Source organism: Talpa occidentalis, unplaced genomic scaffold (genome assembly GCF_014898055.3).
Source record: "Talpa occidentalis isolate TD23 unplaced genomic scaffold, MPIMG_talOcc4v2.1 talOcc4.10, whole genome shotgun sequence".
In the NCBI taxonomy this organism is placed as follows: domain Eukaryota; kingdom Metazoa; phylum Chordata; class Mammalia; order Eulipotyphla; family Talpidae; genus Talpa; species Talpa occidentalis.
Genome location: NW_023600993.1, coordinates 64,622,714 through 64,643,393, shown reverse-complemented (window position 1 = coordinate 64,643,393; position 20,680 = coordinate 64,622,714). Strand labels below are relative to the sequence as shown.

Genomic DNA, 20,680 nt, shown 5'->3' with positions numbered 1-20,680 from the left:
CATTTCCTGATTCTTCTGAGATCCTCGCTCTAATTTAATTCAATATATTTATTTTTGTTAATTACTACATGACAGTAAGGGTGAATTTTGAAATACTGAGGTTAAAATGGAATTTGAAGAGCCAAACACAATGTGCAAAAGCAGAGCATGGGGTGTGCTACGTGGATGTTAAAGATGTTTCTGGCACAAGTTTGGAAGAAGGAAGGGCTGGGTGACTGGGTTTCATCTAAAGACTGTTTTCCCAGGGCTGTGGCATCCTACAAATCTTAGAAAGAGTGCAGAGTGAGAGGCTGGAAAGGGATCTGTTTCTGTTCTATTATATGAACTACCACATGGAGAAGTCAGGAGAGCATTGACTTAGTGGCATGAAAATGCAGAGATTAGAAATGGAGAGGTTGCAGGAAGTTCTGGAAGTAAAGTTGATAGCATGGCTTACCCATCCCTGAGCCCTGCCCTCAACAAAGGCAGACTTCCTATTCCAGATGAGATCATGTGACACCGCATCCTACTGTGCTAGGATGGGAGGACAGTGGACTCATGGCCTATTGTTCCACCTGAGCTGTGCCGTCAAATTCTGGAGAAGGATATAAACTCAGGAACAAAGCTGCCTAGGGTCAAATCCTGATTTTTCTGCTTACTAACTTGAGACCTTGGCAACTTAAACACACCCTACCTCAGTTTCCCCACATACCAAGTGGGTTATCAGAAGATTAAATGAGTCTACCCACACAAAGCACTGAGGATGGAGCCCAGCAAGAGTCCCCCAGGCACTAGTGTTGAGAACTGAATGCCTCTCCAGTGATTCTTCCTAAATGTCAAATCCAGCCTCTCTCTTTAATCCTCTTTATCATGACATTGAATTAGCTGCCATCATGTCTGGCCTAGACTCTGCTATGTTTCCCCCTCAAATTTTTGTCATAAGTAAATTCCTGAGAGGTACCTTTGCTTTCCTGATGCAGCTGGGCTCAGACCCTGCAGGTCTCCTCTGTCCCTGCCCTCCCCTGGCTCTGCCCCTCATCATTCAGCAGCATCGTGGCCATGGAGCCTGCTCTGGGCTGTCATCATGGGGCACAGGCCACCTCTCTCTGTGCCTCACTCACAGAGGGCCTCTCAGGACAGAGCTCCTGAGGGTAAGGGACAGAATGGCTTCTTCACCACTCTCTTCAATACCTGATACCTGGCACTTGGCTGTTGAACTGAAACCTCCTCGCTGATTCCTGTCACCTTCCCAGTGGCCACTGGGGTCCAGTCCTCTGCACTCAGTTCTGCCCAGGGCATTTCCTGCTACCTTGTTAACTCTTTGTGGATTCACTTTCTTCACTCCTCAATTTAGTCACACACACACATACACACACACACACACACTTCACATGCTATCTAACACCAACAGATTAATGCTGAAGAAATAACTAAGTGAAATGTCTAAAAGTTCACGAATATGCTTTACTAGCACAGTAACCAGCAACTGTGGCTTTTAAATGACATATTGTAAAGTGATCGTTTAGTTTAATCATTCCACTATAATGCCAGAGTAAATGAAATAAATAGTCCAAATAACAGAAATATCTGGTAACTTACTAGGATCTGTATTTTGGCCTGTTTTTCCCAGGTAATCACAGCATGTGCTTTGAAGTGAAGGGTGCTTAGAAGTGGTCTCTCTGGCCCTCTGCTGTGGAGTGGGAGAATCACTACACTTGGGTGCACACTAGCCAGCGAGGTAGGGGCAGCACCTGGGCCTTACCTTTATGAAATCCTAATCTAGAGTATGGAAAAGTCATGGGGATTTGGGATAGACCTGGGTGGCGAACACCAGAGCCCACCTGGACCCAAACAGGAAGCTGGTATGGGAACAACCAGGTCCCTCTGTAACACCGCGTCAGCCTCAGGGCGCTAGTCCTCCTTCCAGCACAAAGGCACAAAGGCCGTGCTCCACACCTCTGCTCATCTACCACCACACAGGAATTTGTCAACATGGGTTTCATGGTGGCACCAGAACTAAACATGGTGGCTGGAATGTTCTGGCTACATCAGAGTAGGATGATTGCCTTCCCCCCCTTCCCTGGACTCGACATCCCCACCGCCTCCTCCCTTCTCCTTTCAGCGGCTCATGGGCATGGACTGTGGACTGTGATGTCAGTGAAAACCCTCAGTGCTTTCCAGATGAGCTTGCACCAAGCTAAATATTGCATGTATTGGGAAAATGGATCCCTTGGACTGAAATATTTTTGAGGATTATCCTTATAAGTGTTACCTCATAGATTGAATTAAGTGTAGTCCTGTGCTTAGAAAGTTGTGGTTCAGGAATGACACCCATAACCAAGTTTCTTTCTGAGAGCCTCTCCCTCCCATGCTTGCAATTCTCACCAAGGGCTGAGCTCAAGGATCTTAAACCTTATCATTTGTCTGAAAACTCAATTCTGTGAGATCTTAATCTGGGTTAGGTCACAAGAAAGCTCTGTTGTTCAAAAAGCCTGGGAAATGTTGGATTAGTCACAGTCTAGACAGCTTCATTTACTGCAGAACTTAGCTGTAATGAGCGATGTGTGGCCCAAAGGTATTAGTGCAGTTTGGTAGGTGAGTTTTTCCAAACTGAATTAACGATAACATCTTTTGGATCAGAACATTTTCTGACATTATTGTACCATGTAATATAGTTGGGGATTTATCAGCTGGTTTTTTTTTTTTTTTTTTTTTTGTAGCTAGAAAGAGTGACTACTCTTTCTGAAGGAACTACATTACTCTTGGTGAGTGAGGTTCCTAGGCCTCATGAGCCAGGAATTTAGGGAAGGGTGATATCTCCTGCTGGTAGCAGGTATATCTCTGTAAGTTCATGTTTTTTACTTGGAGAACAGAATCTACTTCACTTTCTGTTTCAAGAGGGTGTGGCTTCCTTTGCTCTCCCAAGCCCATCCTAGTTTACTTCCTAGGCTACCCCTTTTCTCTTTTGTCTTTTATTTTATTTTATTTTATTTTATTTTATTTTTGTGGAGAAGAACTGGGGTCTAGGCCAGTGGTTCAGTAGTGAGAGGATTCACCAGAAAGAGAGAGAGGGGGGACCAGAACAGGTGGGTATACTGAAATACATTGCTAAGGGGACTAAGGGGAGCAGTGGGCGAGACAGGAGAGGTCTGCTGTGCCATGTGGGTCAGCTCCCTAGCTGGAGATCAAACTCAGGCCATAGTGGTGATAGCACTCAGACTTAACTCCTAGGTCACCAGGGAGGCCCTAGGTGGTGTAATTTTATTTGTTCTCTTTGCAGGATAGCCAGAACAAGAAACTTGTATAACAGTTTTAACACTTAGAAAGCCTCCTAAGACAGTCCATGCTTTTGTGAATGAACACAGTTCATTTAGAAGTCAATAACTCCCACTTTGAAAATGCCAGGAGTTTAGTTTCTGGTCAGCAACTAAGTGCTTCTGGTAGTTTCAATTTAAACTTTGAAAAAGGAAATTGTTTAATACTTAGATAAATAGTCACTATCCCGAGAGCAAATTTCTCCTTTTATAATTGAGGAAAACACTATCTCCATTTCTCTCCTGGGACAGATACTTTATCACTGTAACTATTCAAATACAGTGGAACAAAGTTTCTCTTGTGAATGAGAAAGCACATCTGTCACAGACAAAGCTCAGTCAGTCACAGTATGGAAGGACTTCATCAAAGAAAAGCTAAACAAAGTAAAACGGCAGCACAGTGGGTTGAACTAACAGGTTACAATTGAAGTAATATTTTATATATGTCTTGGAAACATACTTATGTCTCAGAAAACTTTCAGGACTGTCATAGTACAGTTTCTGCACTTTTTTAAAGTATGCTTTAGAAGGCAATTTGGGAGGGGTCCAATAAACTTCCATTTATGCTGACAAAGGTAGATTTAAATGTCTGGTTGCAAAGGAATGAGGGAAAAACCTCATGAACAAAAGAAGACACAAGAGTGGGAGATGCAGACCTAGATTAAGACAGTAATCCAGGTTAAATGATAGTGATCAAGATAATTAAGCTAAGGTTAAGGGACAGAAATGGAAGATGAGAACATTTAATGTCAAATGTTCCTGTGGCTGAATAGGGCACCCTCATCACCCAGGAGGACAGATGCAGAACCCTTTACAGAAAGGGAAGAAAACAAAAAGTCTAAGCTTCTCACTGAGGTTACATGATTTACAAATGTCAGAATGAATCTAGCGTCCACCTGAGTTGTGTTGGGCATAACTCGTAGAGGTGATGTGTCCCATCACAGGGAGAGTCACTTAGTGGAGTTGAAAATTGACAAGAGCTATTAGAGAAGGATTATAAGCATGCGGCACCTCTGGTGAGCTGCACCTCATGAGTCAGGCGGGCGCTGCAACCACAGTCGTGTGGATTTGGCAGCCCTGGCAGAGGGACGCAGCCAGGGCCCTCCCTGTTCTTACAGAGCCCAGCTCCAGGGAGGCTGGGTGGGCACAAACTCAAGTGATATGCAAACAAACCAGATTTCCCAGGGTGAGATAAACGTTAAAAGAAAAATAAAGCAAGTTAACAGGCTGCTTGGGGAGGAAGGACAATACTTTCGATTTCTTGCCTCGGATAATCAGGGAAGAAAGCTGAGGAAGAATTTCTTAGTTCAGGAGTCAGGTTATGAGGAATAATTTTATATTCAGATACTCTGGGCCAACTAACGTCCCCCAATCTCTGAAGACAGTCCCCCACATTCCATGTCACCAACAACCTTATAATGTGACCATATTTGAACAGAGGGTTTTCTAAATCTAGTTAAAGATTTTGAGATGAAGTCATCCCTGATTTAGGCATCACTGGTATCTTTTAAGAGAATGGACTCAATCACATAAAAGAAAGCAGCTGAAGGTGGAGGCAGAGATTAGAGTGATGAGCCACTGCCAGGGAACACCTGGAGCCACCAGAACTGGGAAAGGCAAGGAAGGATCTTCCCCTAGAGCCTTTGCAGGGAACACATCTTGACACCTTGAATCTGGACTTCTGGCCTCTAGAATTGTGAGAACACACTTCAGCTGTGGTAAGCTGCCAAGTGTTTGCAATTTATCATGGCAGCTCTGGGAAATGATTAGTCACACACAGAAATCACAAGCATTTTCAGAAAACCACAGCATCAGAGGCACCTGAGGCCCCCTGGTCCAGGACCGCTATCTAACAAGGATGGCGTGAATTCTTGAGAATGGCAGAAACACCACTGATCACAGTGGCGAGTGAGCAGTGTCCCTCCTTCCAGGGGTTCAGGGACGTTCCAGTAGCTATTGTTGAAAAATCCACACCAGATGGCCTGCAGCATACATCCATGTGCTGTGTCTGGTTGTCCTAGTTGCTGAGCTTCTGGCCTAGAACCTGTTTCAGAGGACATCCTGTTGCTGCCAGGGCTGTTGCTCCTGGTAAGACCTTGTCTTGCAGTGTCTTGGGCAATGACCAGCTTAGCAGTGCCCCAAACACGTTTTTCTTTGTCTTTAAATCACTTTCTCTGTTTGCTGAGGTTGAGTGAGCACAGTTAGAGGCCTTTCCAGAGTAATCCAGCAGGGCTGATGCCCCATCAACCGGAGGTGATGTGAGCAATAAGGTTCTGGACCAAGTCTGGTGAGTGGTCTCTCCTTATCTCCCTCTGTGGGCCCCACAACACCCCCAAACACTGCCCCACAGGAAGGGGATAACAAAAGGTTACCATGATGTCAGCTCAGAGAGAGGGCCTGCCCACAAACCCCTTAAATTCAATGGAGTAAAAGTACATTCGCTCTCAGTCGAAGACAGAATTTAGCAAGTTGGGTTGCAAGTGACTGACACAGGCTGGATCAAGAGAGGCAGGTTTGAGATGAATGTGAAAGTCCAGTTGAGGCTGTGTGAGCAGCTGGAAACCTGGGTCATTGCTGTGTTCTGGTCCTCAACATGCAAGGTCTTTCTCTTAAAAGACAACCTGGCCCCATCTGTGCTCCCAGACCCTGCCTTGCTTTGGATCCAGTCCTTTGACAGGGGCATGTGAGGAGTCCGGGCCAACCAGCAGAGGCCTCTGTTTATCTCAGTCCTCCAACGTGCATGCACCTGCCCCTCTACACTGTACTCACCACCAGCTCTCCTGCTTCAGCCTCTCCCATTCTTATTAAGTTCCTGATTGGGTGGAAGCCACCTCTCCCCTGCTGCAAACAACTATGGCATTCAACAGAAAGAACACCCAAGAAATAAGGACACTAACTGCAAACCACACTGAGGTCCAATAAAGAAAAATTTGCTCAAATTCAGCTGAATGAGCAGATTTATAACATACCGTGGGACAGGCACAGATATGAATGCAGAAGAGAACCAATTCAACTTAATCCAAAATAAATGTAGGTTGTGTGCCTCATATACACACCCTCTGGAAACGCTCAGCCATCCTTGGGCAGAGACCCTGTTGCTGGTTTCCCAATGGGCTTTCTTTCCTCCCCTGTGCCTCCTTAGAAGCAGTGACTGCTCCATCCTGGAGCAGCTGCAGGTCCCGTGGGATGTGTGCTGCTGGGCAGTCTCCTCCAGACTTACCTTTGCGATCTGCACACACCAGTTGAGCAGATGCTGGGAGCCGATGTTGTCCTTGTGCTCACGGACATAGTCCAAGAGGCAGCCGAAGGGCATGAGCTGTGTGATGAGCTGGACGGTGGAAGTCAGGCAGATGCCCAGCAGGCGGCAAACGTGGGGGTTGTCCACGCTGGCCATCACATAGGCCTCCTGTTTGGGAAGGGAGCAGAAGTGTCAGAGATGCTCCTCAGGGGGGCTTATAGGCAGAGGTAGGCATATCTGTTCCCAGGTGAGAAGGCAAGAACGATTTGAGTTTCAAAATGTGTTCTTGTGAAGGGCTGTGTCCTTTGTGAAAGTCTATTTATAAAAATTTAGGACTGGAAAGGGCCTTCAGAGCACTTTCTTCTGAGGTCATTGTTAGAAAAGGAAATCAGGGTCTAGTGAACAAGTGTGTCCACAAAGCATCTAGTGTGATGACATTCACGATGGACCATTACATAATAGCTGAAAAGGTGCTTTTTAGAGGATGGGGTTCTCCACGTAGATGCAGGGACCCAGATGGCACCTGCCACTGGGAAATGTTGCATGAAAATGAGACCTGAAGTCTCCAAGTTTGAAACTTGATGTTTTCATCAGGAAGATGTCTATATCAATTCTAAGATTCTGCAGTTTAAAATGTCAGGACCAGTGAAACTGAGCTCTAGCCTCGGAACTGTAGGGGTGACGGGGAGGGCTCCCACAGGGCCACGAGCAACCTGACGGCCATGAAAGGGACTCACACCTCAGCAGGACATTGCTTGTCCCTAAGTGAGCCACCAGCCCTGCTGGGATCCATTAGCCACCTCTGCAAGGCACAACTGGAAAAGCCCTGTCAGTGCAACCACTTCCAGCTTTGAAATGCCAGAGGCACTGAACCTACAGTGATTGACCCTGCTGGCTGCCCAGGGTCCATTTCTAAAGAAAGGGTCAGTGGTGCCTCCACATTAGTCTTCAAACTAGAAAGCCATGCTGCTCAGCAAAACCCAGGTTCCCACCCCACCCCTCCAGGTCCTGCCCCTGCCCATGAGGGTGTTGTCTGCAATGCCCCTCCACCTCCCCTCTCCTCAGAGGGGCTTCCCTGACCCAGAATTTAAGTTAAGCTATCCTGGCATCTTGCAACTTTTCTCCGGGGGACACAGTCTCAGCACAGTCTGGGAGCTTGCTCGAGAGGCAAAGTCCTGGGTCCCACCCTGGCTATAGATTGAGATGTAGGAAGGCAGGCCTGGATTCTGCCTCTGGGAGATTCTGGTGCTCGGTGAAGCTCAGAGCTGCTGCTCTGAAGTCCACTCATAACCTGCACTGAAGTATCCTTATGATTTAGAGAAATGTCCCTCCCACCGAGCTCTGAGGAGAGGATTGCATTCCCAGCTGTCCGTGCTCCCAGCGTTCTTTAGCATTTATCCTACTGGCACACGCTGCTTGTATCTTGCCTCAGTTTTCCCACATCTGTCAGTGTTGCCTCTGCAAGTGCGGTCAGTGCTTTGGAAGGGGCCTGGACCTGCCCTTCTTTGGTGATCCCAGTGGTGTCTAACACAGACCTGGGCATATCACTGCCTCACGAACGTCAGGGTTAAGTATACTGAAAGCGGCAAAGTAAGACACTGAAGGCAAACCAGAGACCAGCTTTTAATATTTTTGTAGGACCTTTGTTTGGAAGCTTTCTTGAGAGGCGAGGCATTCTACTTGAAGTAGAGTCTGTATTTCTTCTCTTTTATATGTGATCATAACACCATGGTATTAAAGAGCAGAGTAGATACTTAACATTTATGGACATTCAAACAGCCCTTCACCTTTGTGAAGGACTGTTTATAAAAACATTAGGACTGGAAAGGGCCTTCAGAGCGCTTTCTTCTGAGGTCATTGTTTGTTAGAAGAGGAAATCGAGGCCTAGTGAACATTGCTGATCTGAGGCCACATTTCTTAGGTTTCTAAGTCAGATCTGGGCCCCTATCCCGGTCTCTTTGCTCTGGTCCCGAAGCCTTCGCGCCCCCCTCCACCCCAACCTGGTTTGCCCCGTGGCGCAGTGAAGAGAGCTAAGGTTAACTGGCCACCAGATACAGCCCATATATAAATCTGTTTTTGCATTCTCTTTCCATTGCCTGCCCTAAATTTAAACTGGAAAGTCTATGGAAAAATTAATAGGCCATGTGATTGCCAGAAAAGCACAAATCATGTCTCTCCCTGAGTCTGGGAAACGGTACAACCATAACACTAAAGAGATCCTCTGGCTGCTCTTATTTTCTCAAGTTCTGGTTGAAATTTTGAAACATATTGTATTCATTTTAGAGGGGAGAAAAATCTGCAAACTGGAGCAGTTTGAGCAGCCCATCTGTTGTGGGGCCAGCAAGGAGCTGACCTGGAACCGGGAATCGGGGAGTAGAACACAGGAGTGGGTGTCAGCCACACAGAACCTGGAGCCCTGCCAGGCCCCCGATCTGTTAAAATCTGATAGAGCACAGAGGGAGGCCATCACTTCCGCCTTACTCCAGGCACAATGGGGACGCTGTAGGTCACATGTCCCCCCTGTGTGTGTGCAGAAGTTAGTGAGCTTTGTTCTTGGTTGTTTATCTTGGAATCTCAAAGGTGCACTGTACCCGCGGCAAGCATGTTTGGCATTCCTCAGCAGTCTCTGGATCAGACACCAGGCCACAGGCACTGCCCATGCCAGAGACCCCACGGCTGACGTCTGAGTCACGTGGCAGAGGTGTCTTTAAGGCTTTGGCGAAAGTCTATTATTTTGTCCCAATTGCTGACGTAATTTTGGCCTCCTTCCTTCTTCCATATCACTCTCATTTGTGAATATTTTGTGTTAAGAACTGGGGGAAAGGATTTTACTCGATTTCGAGCTCTTTCAGCAGAGGCACATGTCTAACCTTACAGTGAAGAGGAGGCGCCTCTACATTTTTGAGCCTTTACATGGTAACTAGGTCACTGACAGCAACTTAAACGGGGCCTCCCTGTGCAGGCTTTTAGTGCCCGGTCTCAGAAGGCAACAGAATGCCTACTTACTCGGATAATGAATGCATGAGTGTGTGTGAGTGTGTCAGAGTACATGGTCAGCTCCACAGCTGTCCTGTCGCAGGACTCACTATTTAGCTTACGCTGACACTGGCCTCAGAGCCTCTGACTTCTGCTCGATCAGTGGGTGGGCTCCTGTCACCTGCACACCTGCTTGGGAGGGCTCCAGTGAGCAGAAAAGAGAACATTTGCTCTCAGGGGAGAAGCAAAAGATGATGAGAAAGAAGAAAAAAGGGGTGGAGTAAGGAAATAACGACAAAAGGTGAGAAGAGGCAAAATAGGGACTTTTTAACTTCTTTGCCTTTTTAGTCTTTACCTTCCACCCCTTTCCTACCCCCAAGAGTGCATTTCCTCCATATTCAGAAATTCTGGGGAGCCCTTTTCAGTGAAAACATAATTACTGCCTTCAAAACAGCTCTTGCTCTGTATAGTTATTCACACACAACATTATTTTGTGAAAGTTATTAGAAAATCTTGAGTTAGTAAAAATGAATTAAAGAAACAAATCATATTAAATTTTTTTTAACAGCATAGGTGAAGGAGTTAAAGTATGTAATGAAGACACTTCACAAACTTATTGGCTTATATTTCTTGGAGTTTTGTTAAATGGGGGTTGACAATATGTTAATATGGCTTCACATTAATTTGTAAACCATTAAAATGAAAGATAATTTTGCATAAGTATATCCTCATTGTGTGAGGTCGCCTCCGGCATGGTATGAATATATCACCTTTCATTAGAGGTGTGCCAGAGAGGGGTGGCCCAGAATTATGAAAGCGGGGGCTGCCTGGAAAAAACAAAGGCAGAGTGTGTGTTTGTTCCTGGGAAACACATCATGTCAAACACACTAAAAGACCTACATTTGCTTGGCTTACTCTACATTCTGTGGGTTAGGTATGAGTATGGAATATAGCACCTGACTTTTGTCCTTGACTCTAGATTCTTGTGGTGATTAAGACAGTCATTTCCCTTTTCCTTGACTCTGTTCCCTAACCTGCTGCTGAGTCCTTCATCCCCAGTCGCTGGCTTGCCTGGGACAAGAACAGGAATTGTCATACACAGCCAAAGTTGCTCACAACGGGACCAGCAGTTTCTCCACGGATCTTCCTGAGCGTGTCCTTGAATAGCTCTGCCAAAGATGCTTCCAGGCAGCTGCTTTCCAAGAGTGCAGCAGCCCCATACAAGCTAGTGGAGGCCCAAGGAAGTGGAGAAAGTTCAATAAAATTGAAAATAAAAACAAAAAAATGATCTGGAACTTTACAAAGACTAAATGTATAGACCTTACTCCAGCAGACACTGAAGAGTGAGGTTTAAATTATTTTTGGGGAAAATGCAGAGGTGGACAGCAGTTAATAGAATTGGCATCAATGTGTTAATCCCGATGCCTTTATAAAAGCCATTTCAAAGATAACTTAGTGGAGCAAAATGAACAGGAGTTTCAGAGTCAGAAGAAATTACGGGTTGGATCTGTGAAATCCGATCACGTTTTTTTATGCCTCCAGCACTGCATCCTAACAACATTGTGCAGGAGGCCACACCTGAGCTTTAGCATGTACTGCAGGGACCCTTGCGGCCACTGTACTGGGAACAGGCCCCGGAGAAGCCCATCCTTTTGGCAGAGATAATAGGGTGGAAGACGTGAGTTCTCTCTGTAAGGGAAGGTCTGTGGGGGAACTATACCAACTATGGCAAGAAGGAAAAGACAGGAGAAGTGAACATTTAGAAGGTAGTGATGAACTGAGCAATGTGCAGCCACCAGACAAAGGAGGCTCCTGATGTGCAGGAATGAGGGAGACTGGAGAGTAAAGTGAACACTCACATCAAGAATTTCCTTGTTGGCCTTTGGAGAAGTGGCTTCTCTTAATTCCTTGATAGCCACAGGGATTTTAACCTTCTCGCCTTCTGGGATCCAGAGTCCCTGTGACAGAGAAAGGGAAGACATGAACTAGCAGTTGACATTCCGTGGCAGGCCACTGCTGAGGGAGCCGGATGGCTTGTAGGTAACCCACTCCACAGGAGAAGGGATGTGGAGCTGCTCTGCACCCCAGGGCCATGGGTGCTGAGGTCCCGTCTCTTAGCTGCCCCTTACCTACCATGTTCGTGAGTCAGAGCAGTTCGTTAAATTATAAAAACAAAAAACAAAACCCTGTGTCCCTGCAACCAGTGCAGAACATTTTGTTCAGAATTCCCAGATGCCAGGTCAAGGCCTAATTGAAATCACACATTTACATCCAGAAAAACAAGTAATAGGAAGCTCTCCTGACCTGGGCTTCATTCAGAGGCTCTCATGAAGTATAGGTTCCGACCCGCCTCTGCCCCAGCCTCCTCTGTGCTGCTCGCCCTCTGAAGCTCAGGGCTGCTGCCCACAGTAATGCTGTGTCTGACTACATGTCTCACAGGAACACTCATTTGTCATGCAATTATGGAAGATTCCCTCTCGACAACGTGATGAAATCTGCCAAACCTCAGAGGCACATGAGCAGACTGCAACTGAGGGCTCTGGGCCTGCCCATGAGGACTCACTTTGTACACTGTGCCAAACGCTCCAGAACCCAGAACCTTGATCTTTTTGAATTCTGTTTCCTTTAAGATCCTCAAGAGCGCTTGGTTGGGTGCTTCTCCACTGGGTGTCAGGGGCTCTACAAGCTGCAAGACAAGGAGGAAACAGGGACCTTCAGCTCATTTCAATGCAATGGCAATATATGACAAGGGGAGTGTAAGGGCCCCTCAGCTCAGAATACAGCAACGTAGGGGGTGGCAAGAGGGAGAGAGTACCCCTCACCCCAGTTCAGCAGCATGGAGGGCAGGGGCTGATAAGCCCATCTTGGGGCAGCCCCTCAGTTCAGCACCAAGTGCCCTGTGTGCGTGCGAGTGCGTATGGTAGGTCCAGACAGCCACATGGTCCCATGTTAGCACAAGAACTGATGCTCTCATTTAGAGGGAGAATGGAACCTTCCCTGAAGAACATGATGAAAGAGGAGGATAAACCAGGAGCTCTGAATGAGCCACATTTCAAGAAACCAATTTCCATTTTTGCTTCCAAGTCAAGCAGCTGGATTGAGGATGTTGTGGTGAGGAACATTTTCATATGGTGTCATTTTAGTAGGCTGTTAGACCCACAACACACAAGCCACGCGCCCTGAGCTGCTCTGGGGTCCTCCTCCCAGGACTGTGGCATGGGCACATGGCCGGACAGTCACATCAGACCGCAGAAGTCAGCCATGGTGTGGACAGGGGCATTTTTCAAATAATAACACCTTCATAGTAACTTGAAGGGGTCCATTCATGAGGCTGGTCTGCTGGGCATGTGCATGGGTCTGTATTTTTACCATTCTGTGGAACTTACTCTAGAAACATGTGCGTTCCAACGGATAGATGTACCAAAATCTAACTACATACATGGGCAGTCAGAGATGCTTTTCCATTACAAAAAATAATACAATTAAAATAAAATACTAGGTCTCTCTGGTAGCACAGGTGGTTGAGCGCAGTGCTGTGAAACTCTCCGCAGCCTCTGCAGCCTGGGTTTGATTCTGGCCAGCCAGGGAGATACCCACATGGTGTGGCATACCTCTCCTGCCGCACCCACTGCTTCCCTCAGCAGTGTCTTCGGTCTGTCTGCCTGTTCTGCTTCCCGCTCTGTCTCTAGTGAATCCTCTTACCCTCCCACACCTCTGGCCTGTACCCTAGTTCTTGTATAAATACATAAATAAATAAATAAATCTTAAAAAAATAAAATAAAATACATAATAAACCACACAATTTCAAACAAGTCTTCAAGGCTAGTCCTGCTCCTGTCTTGGTTAGTGGAGGCTTCAGAGGGGTGCTGGGAGATTCCTCTCTGGGGTGGTGGGTGATTTTGGGGGCATGCTGTGGTTCCTCTCGGCTAATGGGAGGTTTGGAGAGTAAAATTTCCTGAGGGCCCTGATGGGGGGCACAGGGCCAGGAGCACTCACCTCTCTCTCCTGGAGCAATCTTCGCAGGGTGCGTTTCCGGACGATGTGACGTCTGCGCACAAACAGGCCGACCCCAAGGGCCACCACCACCACCAGCAGGAGACCCCCCACGATGCCTATGGCAATGGATGGGATCTTGGACCTGGAATGAAATGTTGACATGGGAGGGTGAGATTTGCTGGCAGGTTTCATTACATTGGCAATTTACATGTTCCTGCATATTTTGATACACTGCCATCATTTGAAACCATCTCCAAAAGTAGAACATTCTGAACCAAGAGTTTCAGGCAGTTTCCAACTTCCTCTAGTAAAAAGTTCCTCTCAACTTCCCCCACCTGCTTTTCCTGCATTTAAGAAAATAATCTGGTCCTCTCCATATGATTATATTTAACTGTGTTGATTATAAAAACACATAATTCAAAAAAGTAACTCAGACTTCACTGATGCTTTTTCTATCAGTGTGTGTCTCCAGAGAATGTCCACATTTGAAGCATAGCACCCTGAATCTATGAGTATCCTAGGTTCACAAGTAGCTCAAGTACAGAAACACCTTAGATGCAGGAGAACCCCAGACCCATGAGCACCCCAGAAGCCGGGACATAAAGTGTCTATTAGCCAGCCTAGGGAAAGGGCACCTTCGACAGTGGTGTGACTCCTGGAGGGGGGTCCCTAGCTCGCAAGACCACACCTAAGTGACCTGCTTTATGACTGGGTCTGGAGGAAGCTATATAGTAATAGGCTTTCAATGTAAAGAGCAAGACTATTATAGATGAGGAAGTCGCCACGCAGCCCCAAACCGCTCCTTCCTCCCATGGGGGTTGTGTCTAATTTCAGGGAGACCCAAAATCAGAACCTAGGTTTTTAAGCTCTCTGGGAAAAGAACTATTGGAATCTGTAGATTCTAATTTTAGAGTCTTTCTAAAGGCATCATTCTCAGGTAACCATCACATCTGAGTGTGAACATATTCTTAATTAATGTTCTGGGACTGACTGTCCCTGGTCTAGCAGGCAAGAGAGCAAAGTCAGTTGCAGAAAGTCAGAACAGGCCCTGTCCTGTTCTGTGAAGCATCATGCAGGAATCTGATACCTGTGAGAAACCAACCTTTCACCTCCCCAGGAATGACCAATGACTAGAGATTTTAACAGTGAGCACCCAGCCTTTGTGTCTCCAGAGTGAATTCTTTAGAAATCAGGAAAGTGGCTAAGTCCCTGTGCTAACTTTTCTTTAGGTCAAGGTAACTGAGGAAATCTAAAGATCTAAACCTATAGATTAAAAAGCAGAAGTCCCCATCAGGAATAATTGCATTTTGACATCAAGGACTGCTGTTCCTTTTCTTCTTCGGTGTGGTGTGCCACTCAGAAACAGATAAAGCAACTAAACTGAAACTTGTGATTGCTGAGCAGTTCTCATAGAGTAAAATCTATGTTTCCCAGGTTTAATCCCTCTTTTTGGTTACATAACAAAATCCTTGCCTAACTATCACTGAGACACTTTTTTCAGTTAACAGTTGGGGACACAATGAATGGACTCAGAAGAACTGCCTGAGAACGCTTAGAGCATTGAGGGGACCTGGAACCCTGGTACCAGCAAGGCCCACTCGGCCCATCCAGCATCCTGAGCCATGGCAAGGGTGAGTCCCTTGTGGTCTTGGGCCTCCCAGCTAATGGCAGATGGTCTTTGAGTTTACAAGAACCAGAAAACCATTGTTTTATGCTGTTTGGATGGGCACTTTATCTCTTTCAGGGAGGGGAATTCCAAACTGGATGAACAGGTTTTCTTGGATCTAAACCAGAGAACTAAAGGGAGTAAGTTTTCAACTGAAACTAAGTTTTTCATTTGGATTTTTAAGTTGACAGACTGGCTCAATTAATCAAAACAAAATCTATCATGAATGAGAGCCAGCTCAGGCTGACTCTTAAGACAAAGGACACCTTGTTCCCTCTGGCTGGCACTACAGTGTCTCAAGTGATTGGAGACCTAACAGAGGTGTCTGAGATAAGTTCCTGAGAGTTGATGTAGCCTCACAGAGAATTCTAGACTACACATCAGAATAGTTTGGTTCTTTTGGGGGTGGAGGGCGAGTGTTAGAAGGCTGATCACTAGCACCTGAGCTCCTACAATTACTTTAACTGTTAAGAAAACCAGGACACAGAGGCTGAACTGACCTGGGACACCCTTAGGAGCTGGGCTATAAGCAACACACACTAACCCACACCTTAGTCACTGATTTGATCGCTGAACCAGTATGGGAAATAAACCACCAACATGGAAAACCTGTGGGACCTCTCGTGACCAGTCACCTACCAGCACTTGGCAGAATTTATGTGTAATACTTACAGGGCACACATTTGTAACTGGCTATCTAAATGGGAGGTTGTTACTAAAATAGATCTCACTTTAAGAAGATCAAGGCAGGATACACGGGAATTGATAAACTTGTGCACGCAACTACAGAAAGCTGGCTCAGAAATCAAGCAAAAATGTTTCTAAAAGTAAAGCTAAAGTTTGATAGGAAAGGCCTTAAAATCATGTCTTACCAAGATTATGGCCTTTGAAAATTCTTTTTAGGTCCATAATACTAAAAGGCCTTGCAGGTTTCAAATGCCACTAGGGGGCTCTTTTGAGCTTCTGAAGTGTGCTAAATTCATACTTAAATGAGTGCAGTAGGGTCAAAAAAAAACTAAAAAGAATAAAAAAAAGTCTACCTTTTTTATTTTTGTCATCTTCCTTTTCTGCATTACCACCCACCTTTCCTTCCAGAAAACTGGGGCTTGGTTATAAAATTATGGCTGAACACAGCAGGGTTTTACTCTCACCAGCCTTTAGAGAAATTACATGAGTCTTTTCTTTGGTTATCTATGGAACAAGTCTGAGGTTTTCTCACATCATCAAAATGTTTTCTGTTCGTCTTGACAAAAAAAAAAAAACAAAACGAGATATTTAAAAGAACCTTTATAATAACTGTGATTAACACTGGCTGAATTAGAAAATGACATTCAGAGACTGAAATTTTTCTAAGACAGTATTTTCTTCTTTGCAGAACCAGTACTGCAAGTTTGCAAGGCAGCAATATCCCCAGAATACAACTGGATAAAGAAGAACGAAAATAGAAAAAAAGAGTTCGAAGCAGCTTCCTTGGCCACCTCTCCTCAGATGCTAAACTTAGCTATGTGAGAATATAAACTAGTCCTTTTCAACTGTTACAAAGCAGTAAGATTCACATTTATATGTGGAAAATTAAAAAATAAACTAAGAAATATCTGCATCTGCCTGCATGTTTAAGTATATATTTTGTTACTTTACCTGCAGATGGTAATGATTATATTTACATATATACACCTGTATAAATTATACCTGTATAAATTATTTATACCTACATAAATTATTTCAAAACTCAGAAATACAATAGAAACAAATTCAAAATGTTTTTTCCAAGAAAGTGCAATCTAGGATAATTTTGGTTAATGAGAATCAGCTTTAAAATTTAATGGTTCAGGGCCTCCCCGGTGGCGCAGCAGTTGAGCGCTGGATTGTGAAGCTGCCCGCAGCCTCTGCAGCGCCGGTTCAATCCCCGGCCGCTGGGTGAGGGTCCCACATGGCTTGCAGACCTCTCCTGCCGCCAGCTGCTTCCCTCAGCAGTGTATTTCGTCGGTCTGCCTGTTCTGTTCCCTGCTCTGGCTCTGGTGAATTCTCTCACCCTCCTGCACTTCTGAATGTACCCAGTGCTTGTATAAATAAATAAATAAATCTTTTTAAAAAATTAATGGTTTAATTTAAAACATATGACTTTAAAGTTCTAACATTGGATATGATAGGTTTATTATCCATATTTATTTTAAAAAATCAGCTCATGTTACCTTATAAGAAAAATTTCTGACTTGGTCTTACGAATTTTAATGACAGGTATCAAGAAATAACGGGTCAAAAAAAAAAAGTCTTTTGTGTTAAGACCAAGTCACCAAATCTAATTTTGACCCAATAGGAATGACAAAGTTTTCTGATCAGGTAGACTTGCTTGAAAAGGTAATATAAATAAAACATTTAGCAGGAAAGTTTTTTAGAGAGTGGAGCAAGTTTAATAAGGAAAGGAAAGGATTACGTTAGACACGAGGACTTTTGCTACAATGGATCTGGATTCCTTCCAAGGGAGAAGCTGAAGCTGCAACCTCTTGGATATTAAACCTTGATGGAAGTTTAACTCCATTTTGAATCTGTTTCCTTTAACACGACTAAAGTTACCCAAATCTTTTTTGGGAAAATTAAATTTTTATTAGGTTTAATAATGGGAATTCATTGGCTATCTAAACCATTCTGCTGAAATGTATATATATATATATATATATATATATATGTATATATACACACACACACACACACATATTTCCACACCCAGAGGTTTAATAATTGGTTTGAGGCAGGACCGTTCATTGGAATTTATTTAAAGCTTTCCCGGAAGATTTCACCCCCTCCCCACCCTGACTTCTTTCTTTTTATCTATCTATCTATCTATCTATCTATCTATCTATCTATCTATCTATCTATCTCTCTCTCTATCTGTTTTTTTACTTTTCCTTTTGAAGCAATTTTCGATTTACAAAAAAGATGAAAAATAATACAAAGCAGCCCCTTATTTTCTTTCCCGCTGCTTTCCTAAATGCTCACATCTTACATAGCTACCAAAACCTAGGCAGTATCACTAATATAACAATATTCACTAATCTACAGACCCTGTTCACATTTCATCACTTACAATTTTGGATTATTTTAATTGTTACATTTCCTTAGTGTCCTTAAATCCCCCCCATTTGCATATCTTTGTGTTACTTAATTTTCATCTTTATAGGCAAAGCATAAAATACTACTGTGCTCTTGTTTTTTGTATGAACTGAGAAGAATGCTGCATAGTTATTGACTTCAAGTGATAATACATGCACTGGATGTTCACCATAGGATGGAGACCTGAAATTGCTTTAGAGACTGTCTTTAATTATGCTTTCTTAAGGTTCTTTATAACACAAATTCAAGAGGGCCAAAATTAGTTCCAGTAACAGAATATTGTATTAACCGATACAAAAAAATATTATGAATAATATTATGCAGAATATATTAGTGATTAAATAGTTCATTTTATCCAACTTCTTGGGTCATAAAACTTCCATATGATTCAAAATTTGCTTTCTTCACCATCATCCCTTAATCTCTGAGTCCTAACTATGTTTATTTTATTTATTTATTTAAAAAAATATTTATTTATTTATTTATTTATACAAGCACTGGGTACAGTCAGAAGCGCCGGAGGGTGAGAGAATTCACCAGATCCAGAGCAGGGAGCAGAACAGGCAGAAGGACCGAAGTACACTGCTGAGGGGAGCAGCGGGCGGCAGGAGAGGTCTGAGTGCCATGTGGGACACTCGACCTTCCCCTAAACATAGGGGAAGCCCCTATGTTTATTGATATCCATCCACTAGCTTTTGAAAGTGTTTTAGTTGTTGCATTGTCTGCTGTGTGAATGTCCAGTATTTGCTTTTGTAGTTATGATTTACTTTGTTGCACAGAATTCTCTCAAGTTCCCTCCATTTTATTGTAAACAGCTACATTTCATCCATTTGTATGACAACATAATACTCCATGGTGCATAGGTACCACAGCTTCTTGATCCATTAATCTGTTGAGGAGATTTAGGTTACTTCCATGTCCTAGCTATTCTAACTAGTGCTGCTGTGTGCACTGTGGAACATATGCCCAACAGTGAGACTGCTGGGTCATATAGTATTTCCATTTTTGATTTTTTAAGAAAAATCCAGATTGCTTTCCACATGGGATCACCAGTTCACATTCCCCCAAGCATAGAATAGGATTCCTTTTTCTTCACATCTTCTCCAGCACTTGTTATTGGGGGTCTTTTTAATATGTCCCTTTTTCATGGGTGTGAGATGGTATCTCACTCTGCATCTTTCCTATCAGAAGTGATAATGAATACCTTTCATATACCTTTAAGGCTTTTGATGTCTTCTTTGTTGAATTGTCAGTTCATATCTGCTGCCCATTTGTTAATTGGATTATTTCTTTTTTATTGTTGAACTGTATGAGTTCTTCATATATCTTAACTATTAGTCCCTTATCAGTTGTATATTTTCTCCCATTCAGTAGGGTGTCTATTTAATAGTCCTGTATTTTCTTTTGCTGTATAGATGCTTTTTAACTCAAGGTAATCCCAATTGGTTATTTTTGTTTTCAATACATTGCCATAGGGTTGAGACAGCACAAATATCTTTATTATTGATATAATAGAATGTGACATCAATATTTTCTTCTATGTGTTTTATTGTTGCAGGTCCCATATGTAAATCTTTAATCCATTTGGAATTTAATTTTGTATATTGTGTTAGTGAAAAATCCAAAGTACATTCTTGTATGTGTGGCTTTCCAGTTTTTCCAGCATCATTTATTAAGAGACCGTCTTTTCCCTATTTTATGGTCATGAATGGTTAATCACAGGTTAGGTGCTGGCATGTGCATGAATTTATTTCCATGTATCTATTTTTGCACCAATACCAAGTAAATGGAGTTATTTACTTAACTTCTTTTTTTAAAGATTTATTTATTTATGCATACATGAACTGGGTTACAGGCCAGAAGTGTGGCGGGGGTGGGGCAATTCACCAGAGACAGAGTGGGGAACAGAACAGGTGGATCAACTGAAACATACTGCTGAGGGGAGCAGCGAGTGAGTCAGAAGAGGTCTGCTGCGCCATGTGGGTATCTCCCTGTCCGGGCATCAAACTCGTGCTACAGTGTCTGTGGAGAGCTTCATAGGTTGCGCCTTGCGCCACCAGGGAGGCCTTTACTTAATTTATTTTGCTTCTTGTTTGTTGTTTGTATATAAAAAACATTATGGCTTTTTCAATTTTTTTTTAATTGAAGTAACCTTGGCTGATATCATTGTTGGTGTTAGAAATATAGGATCTCCCTCTTCAGCTATATTAGGGAACATTTCATCTTCCTGTATTTTTATTTTATTATTATATTTTTTAAAGATTTATTTATTTACATTATACAAGAACTGGGGTACAGGTCAGAAGCACAGGAGGGTGAGAGAATTCACCAGAGCCAGAGCGGGGAGCAGAACAGGTAGACAGACCAAAGACACTGCTAAGGGGAGCAGTGGGCGAGGCA

At 43.9% G+C, this 20,680-nt stretch overlaps 1 protein-coding gene and 1 long non-coding RNA gene across 4 annotated transcripts in view; one reads left to right on the top strand and one right to left on the bottom strand.

The window, feature by feature from the left end:
• Positions 1-20,680, bottom strand: part of EGFR (epidermal growth factor receptor) — a 198,736-nt gene that overhangs the window by 18,546 nt on the left and 159,510 nt on the right. For both annotated transcript variants that reach the window (XM_037493498.2, XM_037493503.2), the window contains exons 17-20: positions 13,504-13,645; positions 12,071-12,193; positions 11,367-11,465; positions 6,514-6,699 (exon numbers count right to left, since the gene is read on the bottom strand). In XM_037493498.2, the coding sequence (XP_037349395.2) occupies positions 6,514-6,699; positions 11,367-11,465; positions 12,071-12,193; positions 13,504-13,645 (550 nt within the window). The remainder of the gene's footprint in view (positions 1-6,513; positions 6,700-11,366; positions 11,466-12,070; positions 12,194-13,503; positions 13,646-20,680) is intronic.
• Positions 14,444-16,773, top strand: LOC119231756 (uncharacterized). Of its 2 annotated transcripts, none has more exons than XR_008552072.1 (3): positions 14,444-14,592; positions 15,005-15,134; positions 16,545-16,773. It is a non-coding gene; the product is annotated as an uncharacterized LOC119231756 (long non-coding RNA). The 2 variants fall into 2 exon arrangements; XR_005121944.2 differs by having other exon boundaries at positions 14,444-14,648.